The sequence below is a fragment of the Adiantum capillus-veneris genome, chromosome 13 (assembly GCF_014529385.1).
Source record: "Adiantum capillus-veneris isolate H3 chromosome 13, ASM1452938v2, whole genome shotgun sequence".
In the NCBI taxonomy this organism is placed as follows: domain Eukaryota; kingdom Viridiplantae; phylum Streptophyta; class Polypodiopsida; order Polypodiales; family Pteridaceae; genus Adiantum; species Adiantum capillus-veneris.
The window spans coordinates 3,476,805-3,494,328 of record NC_140943.1 but is presented as its reverse complement, the minus strand read 5'-3'; the positions used below and the strand labels follow the sequence as shown (position 1 = coordinate 3,494,328).

Here is a 17,524-nt window from a genome sequence, read left to right as displayed (position 1 = left end):
GTGAATTTCTGGCTCTATGTAAAGGCCAGTGAGACATACATCAAATAGTTGAATCAACCCAGCTTAACTTTACATTTTCCAATGCAGTCCGCTCCATAATCATGCCATTAGACATCATCCTCAAGTCATTTTATTCCATAGCCGACAGTGTCAGACTAATCCCCTCAAAAAACGATATAAAAAACCAGATTTTTCTTTCCCCTTCCACTGATTTCACGGACCCATACCACATTAGTCAAAGCAAAACCATAACTTGCATTGATGACAACGCAAGCCAATCTTATATCTCCTCTTACACCATTCACATGAAAGCTCAGTATCCGAAAACTATTTAACACATTTTTTTAAAAAAATTCCAAAAAACAATCTCAGCAAAGCTACATAGTGTTTAAAGAAATTCCTAGAGCAAGATAGAAAATTTATGTTAACCTGAAGATTAGGAGACGATGACGCCTCCACACTGGCTTTCTCTGGTTTTTTCGGCATGTTTGAGCCACAGCCACCAATAGATGGAATGCGCAAGGTTTTGAACTAACACACGCAAAAAAATGATAACAGAGACGCAGCTATAGGATAGCAGATAAAAATACCTACTGGGGTGTAAATACCCGACACCGTATATAATCGCTTCCAGTGAATAATACCGGGCTTTTTACTATGGGAATATATGCTATCTTATACCATTGTGGAGGTGACTGTCCGACTTGGCTTCACATTATTTGGTCTCAGTACAAATCCTTAATTTTCTATAAGTGTGGCTTATGGTCCTTCTTGCATCCACTGCACGCCACCGCTTAGGTTTTTGTGGAAAGGCCGGCGATGACAGACTTCCCCGCCATTTTTTCTTGAGTAGTAGGTGCTGATTTTGTGGAAACTTACCTGCTAAACCTCTGGATTCTGCCTCCGGATCTTAGGCTATGGGGTATACTGGTGTACGTGCCTGGACTGACGTCCTCGATTGGGGGCTTAACCGGTCCAACTCAACTGTCTCGTCTGCTGCAGAGGAGCATCAACTATTTAAACTTGACTTCTAAGGTGAGTTATCATACTCACCTTAGGTTTTAGAATTTCCTTAGTGTAAAACACCTTTCTATACTGTGAGTATATGATATATTTTTGGGAAAACATTCCAAATCATAATAAGTCACAGGAGTTAATAACCTGTTTTCATTCTAAATGGTTGGTTAAACAAACAAATCTCGAGTATCATTTCCAGAGTAAATGGTTTTCAACTATTTAATTGTAAAGCCCGGTCAGACAGACTACATCACCCCAAGGTAAAATTTAAATATCAATGATTCCCATATTCATACCAAGGTCTCTAGACCCATAGCAAGTAAGCTGTATCAGGTCTCGAGTATACAATAGGTATTTATACATGCTATCCATGCCCTATGCAAGGCTTCCACCGGCACAATAATGTGAAAAAACCCACCTTTTAAAGTGTGAGAGACAACACCATATTAGGCACACTTTCCTATTTTTTTAAAAAAAATTATTAGAGATTGTTGGTCAAATATAAAGCCCCAAGTATAGAGTATCATTCCAGAGCTTGGCATTCTTCATCTATTTTGCATCCTTGGTATATTATGGCCTACTGTCATGACCAGGTTTTTTTCATAGCAACTGCAAATCTCTTTATGTCACATGAATCTATACGTCGAGCAACATTACTCCGTTATGCACAGCATCGATTCCCGCAGTTAGGAACCTCTGTTTCTCAAACAAAGTGGTGGACATATCAGGATCGAGTGACCAGAGTGACACTTTGGGGTCGTGAACATTTCAAAAATAATATCCGATTGGCGATGCTTACTGAAGCAGTGGGTCTAGGGCCTAAGTATTATTATATCGAGCATTCCATAAAGCCTGGTTTTTCAGATCGGCTATATCTGCTAGCCCAATTTCTACCTCCTCATAAGATTTTCCTATACTGTAGTTATGGTCATGAGCTACGAGGATATTTTAACTGTACTCACCACACTCGGGAGTATGGGGTAGCCTTGGCGACTCGTATCGTGCCGTTGGCACAGAGGCCAAATACTTCTTTCTACTGTGATAGCTGTTTGTGAGATCATGTGATGGGTGGCATAATAGAGATGTAGCTGCAAAGCTCATTAGCTAAGCTTTTTTTTGTCCCGTGACATCTTTTTTTTGTGTGTGTGTGCGTGCGTGTGTGTGTGTGTGTGTGTGTGTGTGTGTGTGTGTGTGTGTGTGTGTGTGTGTGTGTGTGTGTGTGTGTGTGTGTGTGTGTGTGTGTGTGTGTGAGAGAGAGAGAGAGAGAGAGAGAGAGAGAGAGAGAGAGAGAGAGAGAGAGAGAGAGGCACACTCATTCACACACATATGTGGTGTGTGCATGTGCATTTAAGAAAAATGACCATCTCCTAGTTTCCAAAAGGACATTATCTGATGGGCTTTGCTCTCTTTATTAGATGTTGCACACTAGATTTTCATGAACTTCACTCAGCGCTATACCTCTTGCAAACAACAGGTCCTAGACAAGGAGACCATATGCAAAGGGATACATGAACATAGAGATATGAACAAGTCTTATTAGCAATACACCTCTTGATTAGGGACAAAAAATTTGTCTGGTCGATGTCAATATGATCAAGCTTGAGAGCAAGACTTTTTGTTGATCGGGGAAAGAAGTGCAAGGGTTTTTGTGTTAGCAGCCACATTACAAGTTGTTCGGGTACAAAATTGAGAGGTTACCAATTTCCACACAACATAGTAGCGGGAGCAAATTGTAGTAGAAAGTTGGAGAGGGAGATCATAGCCTTGTTTAGTGCTCTCCTCACTTGTGGGCAACTCATATGAGGCACCGTACAATGCCACCTTTGAAGCTTGCATTTGAATCGGAATCACCTTTCGACTTCTCTTTCCTTGTGAATAGTCCTTAAGCTAGACATGGTTCATCATTTGCAAAACAAGAACAAAAAGTTACATAAATATTTGCACTCAAAAGACAATAGATGAAAGATGTTGATTTCTAGTTACCTTGCTTGTAGCAATAGAGAGCTTGGAGTAGAGGATATCAATGTGCAATGGTTGAAGATGTGCTTTTAGATGCTTTGATGTGTTGTTGAACTCAATTTGCACTGTGCAATTTAGTGTGAGCATGTTTGTTGGCACACCTGATGCATCTTTGCCCGGCCCTATGTACAAGTTGTGGAACACCATATTCTTCATGCCAAACAAAGAAAATGATTATCTCATCTTTGGAGCTACTACCACATACTTTTAAAATCAACCAAACAACAACATACTCGGAGATTTCTTTTCTTTTACTGCCAAAAACATATTATTTTAAAAGTTTGAGTGAGGGCATAAAGAGTAAAATATAAAAATTGAGCTACCAGAAAGGTTATTTTAACAATGAAAATTAAATTTTCCTTGCTTTCAAGTAATTTTAGATACACAATACATTTCTCTTGTAGCAGATTGCATTTTCCCATGGGAGCTGATACAATGACGCATCTATGAGTGCTACTAGGGTCACTTGGCTGCACTCAAACCCATGACCCAATGAAGGAGGATGAGCACCCAGCTAACCAAGCTAGCTCCTTTGGACAATCGTAGGAAGCTTCTGATGAAACTATAGCATATCATATTTTTCTCATATGTTCTCCTTTTAGCAGTCTTAAAAGTGTCCTAAATCTTTTGATAGTAACTTTGGTCAATATAGCTCACAATAAATGAAGGCAGTATCCACCTCTCTATCCATATCATCGATGAGAAGTTTTCCAAACAAAACAAATACTAGATTTTGATGTCTGTGCTAAAATGATTTACCCTTTATGGCCAGTTGATTTCTGGCAGTAAAATTTCTCCATGGTTTAGAACTCTCTGTTTTTTCTATAATCACAATTGTGTATAGAGATGCTATATATTAACTTCGCAAAGAATGTACAAAAAGCCTCAAGCACTACACGTACCTTGAGGGCACAAGTTTTCTACTAAGGGGTTGTACAATACATAAGCAAGAAAGATTGAATTTTACTTAACTAGCTGCTCGTGTTGTAGCCCAATGGCTTATTCTCCCCTAGGACCAAAACCTGAGTAGGTGATACATCTTAAAGCATGATGCCATTCTTTGGTTTGTGCAGCTGATCCTACTTTGAATCCTATAAACTTAGATAACCTCAAATGATATCTTTGACCTGAGCTACCGTATGCTACTACTCAAATACACGAATATTCCAAGATTTCCAAACCTAATTCAAAAAGTAGTACATGGTTATCTGAGTGCATACTAGAATGTCTTGGTTTTGAATGTTTCTCCTCCCACAACCAAGTCATTCCTAAAAAATGACACCTACCATGTCTTCAGTACCCATTTGCATACCTTGGCAGCAAGACCTTCTGAGGAGGAGTAGTCTTTAAAGAGATGCAAGCTAGGGATTCTCCAAAGCAGCTTTTCACCTAGAGAAAGTGTCAATGTCAAGCCCTCACACAAGCATCTTGTTCCCACTTGTGTTGCCTCACACAATACCTTCCAAGAGAAGATATTCGTCACCCTTGGCCACTTTGCCTCCCAAGTGTTGTTTGCGCACTTCCTCCATTTTTCTCACACCAATTCACCCTCCACAATTTGATGAGAAAATTGAACCAATATGCTTTGAATATCATCTTGCTATAAGTTTCTAGGGTTTAAAGAAACCCAAAGATCCTTTCTATGGGCCAATGCTAGGCTTTTGTAACAACTACTGACGTGTCAAAGCTCTGAAAAATGGAGCCAACTTGCAGATGTCGGTCGAGGGGCCTAAACCCTAAGAAGAACAAGTAACAGAAGAAGAAGTCCTACCAGCTTATGGGGACCCCGTCCGATGGGGCCCCAAGTGACATAAAGGATGCAAAGAAAGCTAGACTCTCTCACACACACAAAAGACTTGCGCAAACTAACGACGTGGCAGATTTTTTGAAAATTGCACTGACATGATGACGTGGCAAGATATACGGATTCCCGCATTTTGTGCTGAGTGCGGACGTGGCAGTTGTATGAAATTCCATGATTTACGTTGGTAACCTTTTGAGTTTGAAGGATTTTCATGTAAACTACTTTTCATAGGCCAAGGGCCTTTAAATAAGTGCTAAGGGCTCATTCTCTGGCAAGCTTCCTAGAGAAGGTTTGGATCCAATACTCTCTGGGGTGGAATTACGCCACTCTGTGTCGTGTGTTGTCTCTCTCTCTCCCTCTCAGTTCAGTTGTTATTGAAGTGCTAAAAGGCTGTTCAGTCTGTTCTTTTTTATTGGCAAGTGGTGCCCATCTTGTGACAGCTTTCCAATCACGGTGTATCTCAACAGCAGGCATTGGGATATGGCATAACACTACTAAAACTCTACTGATAAGTAGCCTTTTATTTAGATTAAAATTATGCAGCAACACTAACTAGTCCACTTCCTTCGAATAGTAGTTGGCATCGGCCAAAAGTGAGCCTGTTTGGAAGTCCCTTTATTATTCACCTTTCTTGCAACTTCCCAACATAAGGAATTCAAGGACCCCCCTCCAGGCTTGAAGAACCAAGGGAACCAGTGCAAGATGGCACATTTGAAGTATCAAATCCTCCCCCCACAGCAATGACAAAACCTCTTTTTTTGCACTTTTAAATAATTTCCCTTGTGCAACACCCAAGCTTTAGAAAAAACCACTTTAGGGCTACAATTTTTCTATGTATCTTAGCCTGCCTCCATGGCCCTCCTTGTGAGAAAATATTTTCTTTTTCATCCATTTCCCAAGACATGACCGCCCAATACTCCCTTTGGTTTATTACAGAACTACCAATTCTGTGCACATAGCTTGTGGCATGTATTATTGGGTCTAGTATCCCAATGCCTCCTTGGTCCTCTAGTCTAGCCATCCATTCACATTCCCCTGTTTCCACAGTGTCATGTATTTTGTGTTATTTTTCCATAGGAAACATTTGATGGGTTTCATAAATTCTTTCCAATGGCACTTGGATAATTTCAAGATAGCCAAGACAAAGGAGATATAAGGAATCAAGAAAGAGTTGATCGCAGTCACCCTCCTATGGAAGGGAGGAGAGAGTATTCTCACCTTCTCATCTTATTGTTGATTTTGATTAGGACCAAACCAAATATTCTCTTGACTATGATGTCCATCCTAAGAGGCACCGTGTGGTGTCTCAACACTTTCCCTTTGCTGATTATCTCCTCAGACTATTTTGCGCGATCAAATGAGTCGTTTTCAGTGAGTGGAATCAATCTTGGTTTTTCAATGTTACATTTAGAGCCTGAGGAAGTGGGAAACAAGTGGATGATCTTGAGGGTTCTTTTGAGCATTTGGAAGCTGGATTTTATGAAGAGTAGAGAATCGTCCACAAACAACTTCACCAACAATTGGTTGCCACTGGCACGGAAAGACCTTGATTTCCCCTTTTGCAGTGCTCATTGTCCCCTAGTGAAGTCAGCAGTGGATGTGAACCAATAGCAAAAAGGAGCAAGGCAGGTGGGATGCCTTGTTTGATTGATCTCTTTAGACGATGCATTCTTGCTTAGTAAATTTTTTCATACTGCCCATCATTGCTACCAGAATGTTGTCATATATTGATCTGCCTTTGCTAATGGGGAGTGATCACCTACTCAAGTAGGCTTGATCATCCCCTATTTCACACTAGTGCTCGTTCCTCCCTCAAACAGAGTCTTGTTTCCCATATGTGTTAATGGGATTTTTAGATCCTCCCAAATTCTTTCAAAACTTTTGCTATCAGGCCATTCCACCTAGGGGTTTTTTCCTTCCCCATTACCTTAACAACAACCTAAGATTCATCTTTAGATATGGGTCTTTCCAAGGCTTCTCCTTCTTGTGGCAATATAGTGCCCTTTACGTTTATAAGCAGAAAACATCTTTCATCCTCGACCACTTGTGAGCCAGCTTTTGGTTGACCTATAATTTGACTAGGTGATCATTAAGTGGTTGAGGATGCAAGTATCTCGCATCCTCAACCACTTGCGATCCAACTTCTGGTTGACCTATAATTTGACTACGTGATCGAGTCTGGCATAGCATTCTGGTCATGGATTATGACTCCCAATTTATATGTGATTGTTGTTCTAAGTTCCCTCCTTCTTTTGATCATTAGGGCTCTAAAGAAGTGCTCGGTCGATAGTCTCAGGTTTAATGGCAAGCACTCTGGCAGAAGTCTAGTCTTTTTTATCTCTTTGACTTGTAATTCAACAAGCGTAGCCTTTGCAATGAGCCACATCCTATGCTCCTCTTCTACACAATGCCTTCTTTCCCTTCTTTTGAAAGCTTGTCCACTTCTTCTTTTTTTAACTATTTTGCACCAATCAAGATTTCTTTATCCGAGGCCTTGTTCTTTTTATTTTTGTCTAGAGGCTATGCACTAACGTGGGTCAAGTGCAAGGATATGCAACCATCTTTCTGTAGCTTTTTAGTAAATGTTAACTTAGTAAGGACCTGAATGGTGGGTCTTGCTCATTGAAAACAAGTTTTTTGTTTTCCCCTTCTAGATAGTAGTCCGCCTTCTTAGCCTTTGAAATTTTCAATTCAAGGGAAAAGTGGTCTGAGAGGCATTGGGTGGTGTCATAAAATCTAGTATCTAACTTTACCAAATTATTTTCTCATATTAAACTAGTCATTTAATATGGAAAGATAAAAGGGGAACAAGAGTTAGGATATAGATATGTGCTTCTAGACCTGTCTCAGCAGGGAAAAAAAGGAGAGATGGTTGCATCTCAATAAGGATGCAAAAGGAGATGGTCTACCAAAGATCAATGTGCAATAAGTGCTTCTAGATTTATCTCAGTAGGGGACCAAGAGGAGAGATGGTTATATCTCAATAGGGGTCCAAAAGGAGATAGTCTATCAAAGAGCAACGTGCATTTAATGGAGCTTAAAAGACCTTAGGGTTAGCTTCATTAAATCCTACAAAGGTTAGTGTTAAAAGTCCCTAGACCTAGGACCATTAGGTACTTTAGACCTTAGGGAAGCTAAGCATGTGCTTGAGGTTCTTGTCGTGCTTAATGACTAAGGTGCTTGAGGTGCTTGTCATGCTTAATGACTGAGGTTCTTGAGGTGCTTATCATGCTTAATGACCAAGGTGCTTGAGTTGTTCAAGTCAAAGATGAGCCTTAAAGGAAGGGGCACGAGAGAGAATACTCACACACACTCAAGGCAAGCCCAAGAGTCAAGAGACATAAAGGACACATGTCATGCCCCTAGCAATATTGTCCTCATAATGTGCCTGAATCCTATTGGATGACCTATAGGGAGGTCCAATAAAACTTTAGATTTAGTTAAATAATCAAGATCTTTCTCTCAAAGGGGGCAAGGAGGACACTTGTCCAATTGCTACAATAAAATAATTAAGATCTTTCTCTCAAAGGGGGAAAGGAGGACACTTGTCCAAATGCTACAATTAAATAATTAAAATCTTTCTCTCAAAGGGGGAAAGGATGACACTTTTCCAAATGCTACAACCCTTGCTTGTTATGACTAGAGCCATTCATTGGCTAGCCCAAGGCTTGAGCCAATAGGCTTGTAGCAAGAGTAAAGTAGCAAAATTAAATCCTCTCTCTCTTTCATATACTCCACAAGACACACACACTCCCCCATTGTGTGTTGTGCACACAAGTCATCTCCTTCTCCAAGATTGAGAAGTGGAGAGCATACACCAACACCCCTTGGCTATAGAAAGCAAATCCAACCAAGAGTTATGCTCAAAGCAATGCTTATCAATCTCTCCATCTTCATTATCACTATGCTAAGCTATGCTCTAAGAGTGATTATATATGAGGAGACTACTTCTTTCTCGTAGAGATACATCTTCTTCTCTTCATGTTCCTCACTCCCTGCTAGCTCTCTCCACCTTTGATGGTGTTTGAGGTCTTGGGATTGAGGCCGGGGACAAGTTCTTGCTTATTGCAAGTAATTAATTGTTGCTTTAAGCATAAGTTTGTGCATGAAGCTTTTCATTTTCATGGCACCAAAGAGGTCTTAAGGAACACAAAGATTGTATTGTACCAAGTCTCTCTTCATGGGAGAACCTATAATACAAAAGTCTATTGGAGGGGTAAGTGGCTCCAAGTAAATCTAGTCCTCAATTGTTGTCAATTTCTCTATTTCTCTCTCTTTTGCAAGTTATTGCTCATGCCATGTTAATTAGGAATGTGTAAATTGTTGCTATCTCCAACCTAACACTCTCTCTATCTTCATTAGGAATCCTATTAATGAAATGCTCACCTATGGCTAATCTATTTCCGCTACACTCAAAGTTATTAGGTTAATTCCGTTACAGGTGGTATCCACCCTCATCTCCACTAAGGGATGGAAGCCACATGGCGTGAGAGGTAGCACCTATCTAGTTAGGAGGCCGTGTTGGCATATTGGAGACTAGTGTCTATAAACCCATGTGAGATACTCCATGGGCCAATAGTCCAAAGCTCGGTAAAAGCCCGTTTCTCACATATAGAATTCCAATTTGATTTTTTGGAACCTGCCAATATGCTAGAAAAGCCCATCTTGTCCTTTCTAGCCTCCACCAAATCAAACTCTCCCATGAAACACCGATCCGCTTCATCAAGCATATCCCTCATACCTACCGAAATTTTGGCCCTTACTTTGGCATCACATGGGTCATATACATGAACAATGGTGAGGGGTTGATGTGCCCACTTAAATTTTATTCCCAACACTCACTTAGAATCACGATTGAACATCACTTGCGGTTCTAGCTCTCTATCAACAATGGGGCAACGATGGTCAAAACCCGACTATAACTTAGAGGGCCCTTCTGGTAGAGCACCAAATTTTTTCCTATTGTTTGTTTCTTCCAACTAGTGTCGTCCAAGTGATGCTCTTAGATCCTCAAATAGTTTGCACTTGACTTTCTTACCACCTCCCAAAAAAGAGCTCTCTTCTTTGCCGATTTAATTCCCTTTACATTCCATGTTTGAACAATAATATCTTCCATCATTAGGAGAGTAGGAAAAAGTTTTCAACTTCTGGGGGATTTTCCTACATGTCCACCCTCTTGATGTCTTCTTCCATGCCAATCGGATGGGAGCCTTAATTCTCTTTGCAGATATCCACAACAATGTTTACTTCGTTAGCGTAGTGGGCAAAATCTCAAATCTGGAAGCACGTTCATTCACGTGGCTCATTCCCAAGATTTTTTAAAGGGAAAATTACCAAAATACCCCTCTAACTTGTCGAAATTCCCAAATACCCTTCAAATTTCAAAACTTCCCAAAACACCCCCAATATTTTGTCACAAATTCCCAAAATGCCCTTCAATTTTTCCAAAATTCCCAAAGTATCCCTGGTCGTGAGATTAAATTTCTTGAAAGAAGAAATTTTTTGTATCTTTTCATAAGAAGACCGATTGTCTATCAATACAAGATGTTGAAACTAGAATTTGGGTATGTTACGTAGGCTTTGGAGATAAATTTCTTCATTATTTTTAGACATAATTGCCCTTTTCCCGAGGTAATTTGTGACAAATTACATGCTAAGCACTCAAAAACGGATCTTAATTGTAAAAAAGGAATAAAGATTAGAAAATCTTGAATAGTCCAACCAAAATAGATGCAAGGGTATTTTGGTAATTTTTGAAATTTGAAGGGTATTTTGGGAATTTCCACAAATTAGAGGGGTTTTTTGGTAATTTTCCCTTTTTCTAACACAGGAAAAAAAAGCTCTCCTAGAATAACGTTGCCCTCGTGCAGCCTCCAATCAACCTCCAGCCTCCGCTCTTGCACACCTCAGTCCTCCACCTTTTTTGCACGCAGTGTGCCTCGGGGGCTAACCGACACCAAGCACGCTAGGCAAAAAGAAGCCATGCGTGCATTTGTTTTGTCTGCCCATCTGGTTGGTTCTCATGCCCTTCGCTGGTGCAGATTGGAGCCCTGCAGAGTGCCGCACTTCCCGTCCAAGATGTCATCTCTCTCTCTCTCTCTCTCTCTCTCTCTCTCTCTCTCTCTCTCTCTCTCTCTCTCTCTCTCTCTCTCTCTCTCTCTCTCTCTCTCTCTCTCTCTCTCCAAAGGAAATTTCACGAGATAGCCCAGGACAATTTGGAAAAAGACTTTGTGCTTGGAACTGCTTTGCTCGACATGCCTGTCACATTGGGTGCAGTCGCGAAAGCACGACACATTCTTGGCGAGCTTCCTCCAAGATTGGGATGGGATGCCGTCTCTTGGTATGCACTTATTGTTGCAAGACATGTGCCAAATGGGGTGTATATTCATGGGAGAGCCTATGAAATCACGTATGCATGCATCTTGAAGGCATGTGGCACAAGATGCTGATATGGACACAAAAAGATGTTATGCTGATATGGACACAAAAATCAATTATGTTGTTTGTCAGAGTTTGTTGGAAAAAGTTGTCATCCTTGGCACTATCTTGGTTGATATGTATGTCAAATTTTGTGCGCTTGAGAAAGATGTCGTGCTTGGCATTGTCTTGGTCGATATGTATGCCAAATGTGGTGCACTTTAAAACGCACAAAAAGTGCTTGAGGAGCTTCTTGTCTGGAATGTCGCATCTCGGAATGCACTGATTGGATATGTGCACAACAACAGTAGCACCAGAGTCCGGAGGGTGGACTCTTGGAATGTAGTGATTTCAGAATGCTCTAGATTGTTCTCAGCAGATGCAATCACCTGCTCATGCATCTTGAAGGCATGTGGCTCTATGCACAACAAGAGCAGGGCTAGAAAGATTTCGTGCTTAGCACTACCTTGGTCGATATGTATGCCCAATGTGGTGCGCTTGAGAAAGCACAAAAAACTGCTTGAGGAGCTTCCTGTCTGAAATGTCGCCTCTTGGAATGCATTGAATGTCGGATGTGCATAACAAGAGCAGAGCCATAAAGCTCTAGGTTGTTTTTGGCGGATGTAAATGCTTGGAATGCACTGGTCGTGGGATACGCACTACAGAAGCAGGGCGAGAAAGCTCGTTGTTGAGAGTGTGGACTCTTGGAATGCACTGATCACAAGATTTTCCCAATAGGGACAATGGAAAAAGGCTCTAGTCTTTTTTTAGCAGATGCGAAGTGAGGGCCTCTCTCCAGATGCAATCACCTATGTAGGCATCTTGAAGGCATGCAGCTCTATCGCGCTTTATTAATTGTCGCAGGCAGAATCCAGATGGGAAGTGAAGGCCTCTCTCTAGATGCAGTCACCTATGCAGGCATAGATGCAATCACCTATCCAAGCATCACATGTCACAAGATTTTCTAATTGCACGTCGATCGCAAGCGTTGACAAATTTCAAAACTATCATGCTCCCTGTTAGGTGTTACGTTCGGAATGTCATGGTCAATAGTATGCTAACTGTGGTGCGGATGAGAAAGCACAAAAAGTGCTTGAGGATCTTCTTGTCTCGAATGTCTCCTCTTAGAATCGTCTTTGAATGTCCCTCTCAGTTGCAATTGTCCACTGTTCTATTCAGAATGTCAGTAGATGTGATGCGAGGGCCTCTCTCCGGACACGCATAGGGAGCAAGGCCGGAGTGTGGACTCTTGGAATGCACTGATTGCAGCAGGGCAGAAAGCACGCTGTTGAGAGTGTGGACGCTGGGACTGCACTGATCACAAGATTTTCCCAATAGGGACAAGGGTAAAAAGATGTAGTCTGTTTTCAGTAGATGCAAAGCGAGGGCCTCTCTCCAGATGCAATCACCTACATAGGCATCTTGAAGGCATGCGGATCTGTCACCCTTTTTTTAATGCCGCAGGTAGAATCCTTTTATGGGAAGTGAAGGCCTCTCTCTAGATGCAATCACCTATCCAAGCATCACATGTCACAAGCTTTTTTAATTGCACGTCGATCACAAGCATTGACAAGCACATAAATTTCTTGATGAGCAAGGAAACTTTGTGTTGCTTTCATTTGTGGATGCGACGAAGGGAAGAGCTCTCTCTAAATGAAAATCACCTATGCTTGCACCTTTCAACCTTGTGGCCTTACTTACACAAGACATCAACATGGGTGAGAAAATTCACCGACGAGATCTCCAATCAAGGTCTATTGAAGAAAGTTGGCATGCTTGATAGTGCTTTAGTTTATATGAATGCCAAATGTGGTGCCATCAAGGAATCATGAAAAAGCCTTGATTGGCATCCTCTCGGTAGTGTCACTTAATTCATGGAGCTGTCAAAATAGGACTATGTCAACTCAAGGTAATAGGATTTGTGGAAAACAAAGCACAAGTTCTCTCTCTCTCTCTCTCTCTCTCTCTCTCTCTCTCTCTCTCTCTCTCTCTCTCTCTCTCTAATTTTCTCTTCTAGGTTCTTGTTTTCTCTTACCCTCAGACTCACTGCAACTCAATACAAATCCGGCTAACGAAGCACTCTAGTTGCATTTGAGGTAGACCATGGCTTAGAACTCTTAAAGCATGCACCATGAGATTTAGTGGGTGTAATAACTTGTATGTGTCTCTCTTGACTCTCTTCCTTTGTGCTCGTAGTCACCTTCATCTCCACACTCTCTTCACCATCTCCATCTTCCCTTATGTTCACCAACATGGTATCAGAGCAAGGTGTCAATTAGATTTTTGTTTTGCATGTTTTTAAGTCTCACACGCAGGTCCAATTCAGCACCATTTGAGAGATAAGAGTTTTATTTCTTCTTCTCCGAATGTCAAAGGTACATTGACATCATAAGTTTGAGCTAAGACTCCCATCAATTGCCCTACCTCTGCATAAAACCCCACACCTCAAATATATGAGTCTACCCCATAAAGTATGAAAATCACATGAAGTGTTGTAGTGTCCCCAAATATTCTCATCTTTTGGATGAACTTGGGCCTTCCATGATCCATCATATTGCACCTATGCATTACTATTACAATGATTTTCATGGCTAACTCTACCTCAAAGTAATCTAAATGTAGATAGATGATAGAGACATGAAACAAAGGCGCTCCGTCTTCACGGCTCACTCTAACACAGATAAAGTTGGCAGTTTGATGCTAGATAGTTGGAGCAAAGCTAGTCCAAATTCAAAGAGATGAGAGAGAGACATAGAGAAAAAGAGAGAGAATTAATAGAAGAAAATTATATAGTCAAAGAGCTCGGGGTGTGTGTGTGTGTGTGTGTGTGTGTGTGTGTGTGTGTGTGTGTGTGTGTGTGTGTGTGTGTGTGTGTGTGTGTGTGTGTGTGTGTGAGAGAGAGAGAGAGAGAGAGAGAGAGAGAGAATTAATAGAAGAAAATTATATAACGAGAGGTAGATGTAGAAGTGATCTCGAAGTGGTTTGGAAGATGGGATGCAAGAAAATTGCTTCATGATGCATCAGGGGTGATTGCTATTGTCCATGGCAAAGAAGGGAAGCTACGACACCAAGTTGTTGAACGAGGGGGACAAAGGCAAGTGGATGGTGGTTTGAATATTTCCATTACCTATTAACCGATGCCCTTTCCGTGGCTAAATATTGAATGTTTTATAAGCTTCATTTGCAAATTCAAGAAGTGAAATTAAGGCGTGTTACCATCATTGCAAGTGGACTTGTTCCATTATCAAAGTCTTAATGCTCGTGCACTAAGAGTGCTAGGAAAAAAATTGGGTCCATTGTATTTTAACCGGTTGAAATTGCAAAATCCGGGTTAGATTTTCAGCTTGCCTTTAGGAAAACGGAGAAGTTTACACAAGTTTTAGTGTAATTACTGGCAAAAGCTTCAAATTTTGACCTAAAAATCGGGAGAGTTTCAAGTTTGACCTTATTTTCACTGGTTAGGGAAAATGTATTTCTCTAGACCTGTGCACTAAGTAATTTGATTTAGACCTGTATTCATGAGCGGTTTGCCGTTCCAAATTTTTGATATGCTAGCCAAAGCCAAAAAGGCTAGTCATCATTAAGGCCTTGCCACCTTTGGGCACCCCAAAAATATGACACCTCTTGCCAACCAAACCCCTCGACTTGAAACAAAATGGGAGAGGGAGACGTAGTACCTTGACGGAAACTTGAGGAGCGGAAGGCCTGGTGGAGAGCCAGATGAGGAGGATGATGAGGCCGAGGAGAGCGCCGCAGCAGACGAGGATGAAGAGGAAGAGGCGGAGACGAGCAGAGAGGCGATCGGTAGGGTGCTGATAGGGGTGGGTGCGGTGGAAGCCGTCGTTCTCTTCATCGATGACGCTGCACTTGGAGGAGAAGCGTCCTGCTTTGCCATGGGCTCCCGGCTTGCCGCCCCCGCTGCGGCGGGAGTCGCCCGCCATTGGATGGCCCGGCGATGCAGTGGGGCTCGATTGCCCCGACCTGTAGTTGTAGATAGAGTCGCCATCGTATTGCGAGGGGCTCTGCACGTAGTAGAAGCTGTTGCTTGGCCGGCTGGACGAGTGCTTGCCGGCGGCCCCTACTCTCGTGCTGGTGAAGTGCGTCGAGGGTGAGCGTGGTGGTGATGATCCAGGCAAGGTCGTCAAATCCGTCGACGACTCCCACTTGCTTTGCTGCTGCTGCTGCATCATGCTCTGCTGATGATCACTGCTCTCCACCACCACCGCCAACACCTACCTTCTCATTTTACTTTGCGCCAACCCTCCTGCTGTCGGCTCAATGCAGAGAGTACGAAATCTGTGAAGATGATCACTGCGCTCCACCACCACCACCAACATCTAGCTTCTCATTTTACTTTGCGCCAACCCTCCTGCTGTCGCCTCAATGCAGAGTATATTTGATCTGTACGAAATCTGTGTGCGTGCGTGCGTATGTGTGTGTGTGTGTGTGTGTGTGAGAGAGAGAGAGAGAGAGAGAGAGAGAGAGAGAGAAAAGGGGGGGATTTGGGGGCGGGGCGGGTTTGGGGGGAGAGCCTCAGAACGAGGGAGGTATGTCCCGTTGACAAGCTACAACGTGGACTTCCACTCACAGATAGCAACTGCCCACCGACGGTCCAAAATAGAAATTCCTTTGACGGACACCGATTATCAAAATAGACACCCGGAATATTAGGTGGGCCACGAGAGAGCAAGCTGCAGAAGAAGAAGAGAATTTTAACGTCCTAGGGAACCATCCCAGGAGACCTTAAAGATCTATCCGATGAGGACTCAAATAAGGGCCGAGTTGCACCCAATCTTGCAGGGGTAAGAGATAAATTTTTGACCTCAGGTCGCACCAGTAGAGAAATGCAGCTTGTGCTACAAAGGAGGAGAAGGTACCAGCAAAAAGGAAAGCTTCTCATGGGGCAGACCTGCAGAGAACAGCGCTTGTGCATTGTTTTCCGTATATATAGCTTAATCTCTTGAAAAATGGAGAAGCTATCGCAATGTTAACAGGGCTTCACGAATTCTGCAGGGAAAATCAGATTTTTTGTATTTGGCTCCTTCCTCCCCCCACTCCCCCCACTACCTCTCAGTGCGACTCAGCCCTAAACACTTATAGAGAGGGGGGGGTAGACACTTGAGCTTGCCTAAAATAAGTGTGTGGTCTCACTTTGAGTAAGAAAGGCTTCCCACGTTTCCATGCACATTTTTTTTGGAAGTAGGGTATAACTAACTTTGCCAAATCTGATAGAGATCTCACTAAAGGGTGGATGATAGGGTTACATGTGCTAAACTGATAAACTCGAATGTGCTTGAACCTCTTTTTTCTAACAATGTAAAGGTGCTCTACACCTAAGAGATTCATTGAATTTATCGGATGATAACTCTCATTTAGCGTACTGAATCACGAGTGTAAGGTAGGGGAGTTATAAAAAGGCAAAAAGATACATTTCACAAAGAATGGCTCTCCCGGGGGGGGGGGGGGGGGCGGGGGGCGCATTTCATGCACACAAGTGACATCCTCCGATCATTACTTATGAATCCACCAAGATTGAAAGCACACTCTCAATGTTTACTAGTGTCCATCATTTGTCACCTTACGAATGCTTGTGCCAATGTATGCCTTCCAATATGACCAAAGTGAAAATTCTCTACCCCTGCCTTTACTTCTAAAAGCCATAAGCTTATCCTTGGAGACCATATATCGTGCAATTCAATGTTACCCCTACCATGTGTAATAAATAAGTAAAGCAGGCCTTCATTTATAGAAAGACTTGGTCTAGCCTTGAACTGGGAGGCACAACAAGTGAGATAGTACAGAAGTGTACAAGAGCTTCAACTCAGGCGTTGTAATGGAGAGAGGTAGCAATATATTTTTAAAATTCCTTTACTCATTGGTCCCCTTGGCTCTCTAATGTCGAAACCAGCTTAACCCTTTGAAGAGAAAGGTCAATAATAAAGAGCTCACACAACTAGGTCTTTTCTAGGACAGCAACAACAGGAGCTGGAAAGGGGCAGGCCAGCTGGCTGCCTAATTCCACCTCAATGGTACTGAAGAATGCTGGTCATCAACAACAGGAGCTGGAAAGGGGCAGGCCAGCTGGCTGCCTAATTCCACCTCAATAGTACTGAAGAATGCTGGTCATCAAAGTTTTGGAAAGATTTGACAATTACTATATGTCAGTGTGCGAGTCCAGGTTCGAGTGGAAAGCCTAGCGATGGCCTAGGAGCAGACTCTTCTGTAAAGTGAAAACTAAGGACATTTAGCTTACGCTCATGATCTCGA

The 17,524-nt window shown here is 42.2% G+C and overlaps 1 protein-coding gene across 1 annotated transcript; it reads right to left on the bottom strand.

Annotated features, from left to right (window-relative positions):
* Positions 1–2,469: 2,469 nt before the first annotated feature.
* LOC147443529 (uncharacterized) lies at positions 2,470–15,708 on the bottom strand. Its single transcript, XM_086527675.1, has 3 exons — positions 14,935–15,708; positions 3,001–3,186; positions 2,470–2,904 (listed from the first exon to the last, which is right to left on the bottom strand). The coding sequence occupies exons 1-3, from the start codon at positions 15,445–15,447 to the stop codon at positions 2,611–2,613; spliced, it is 993 nt and encodes a 330-aa protein (XP_086383801.1). The 5' UTR covers positions 15,448–15,708; the 3' UTR covers positions 2,470–2,610.
* Positions 15,709–17,524: the final 1,816 nt, after the last annotated feature.

What these genes read in the sequence shown, in the direction of transcription:
- LOC147443529 (XM_086527675.1), bottom strand. Translation starts at nt 15,447, where the DNA reads ATGATGCAGCAGCAGCAGCAAAGCAAGTGGGAGTCGTCGACGGATTTG. An exon ending in CTCCTCAAGTTTCCGTCAAG is followed by an intron (nt 3,187 to 14,934) that starts GTACTACGTCTC and finishes TTTGGCATGAAG; the next exon opens with AATATGGTGTTCCACAACTT. An exon ending in TCTCTATTGCTACAAGCAAG is followed by an intron (nt 2,905 to 3,000) that starts GTAACTAGAAAT and finishes AACCATGTCTAG; the next exon opens with CTTAAGGACTATTCACAAGG.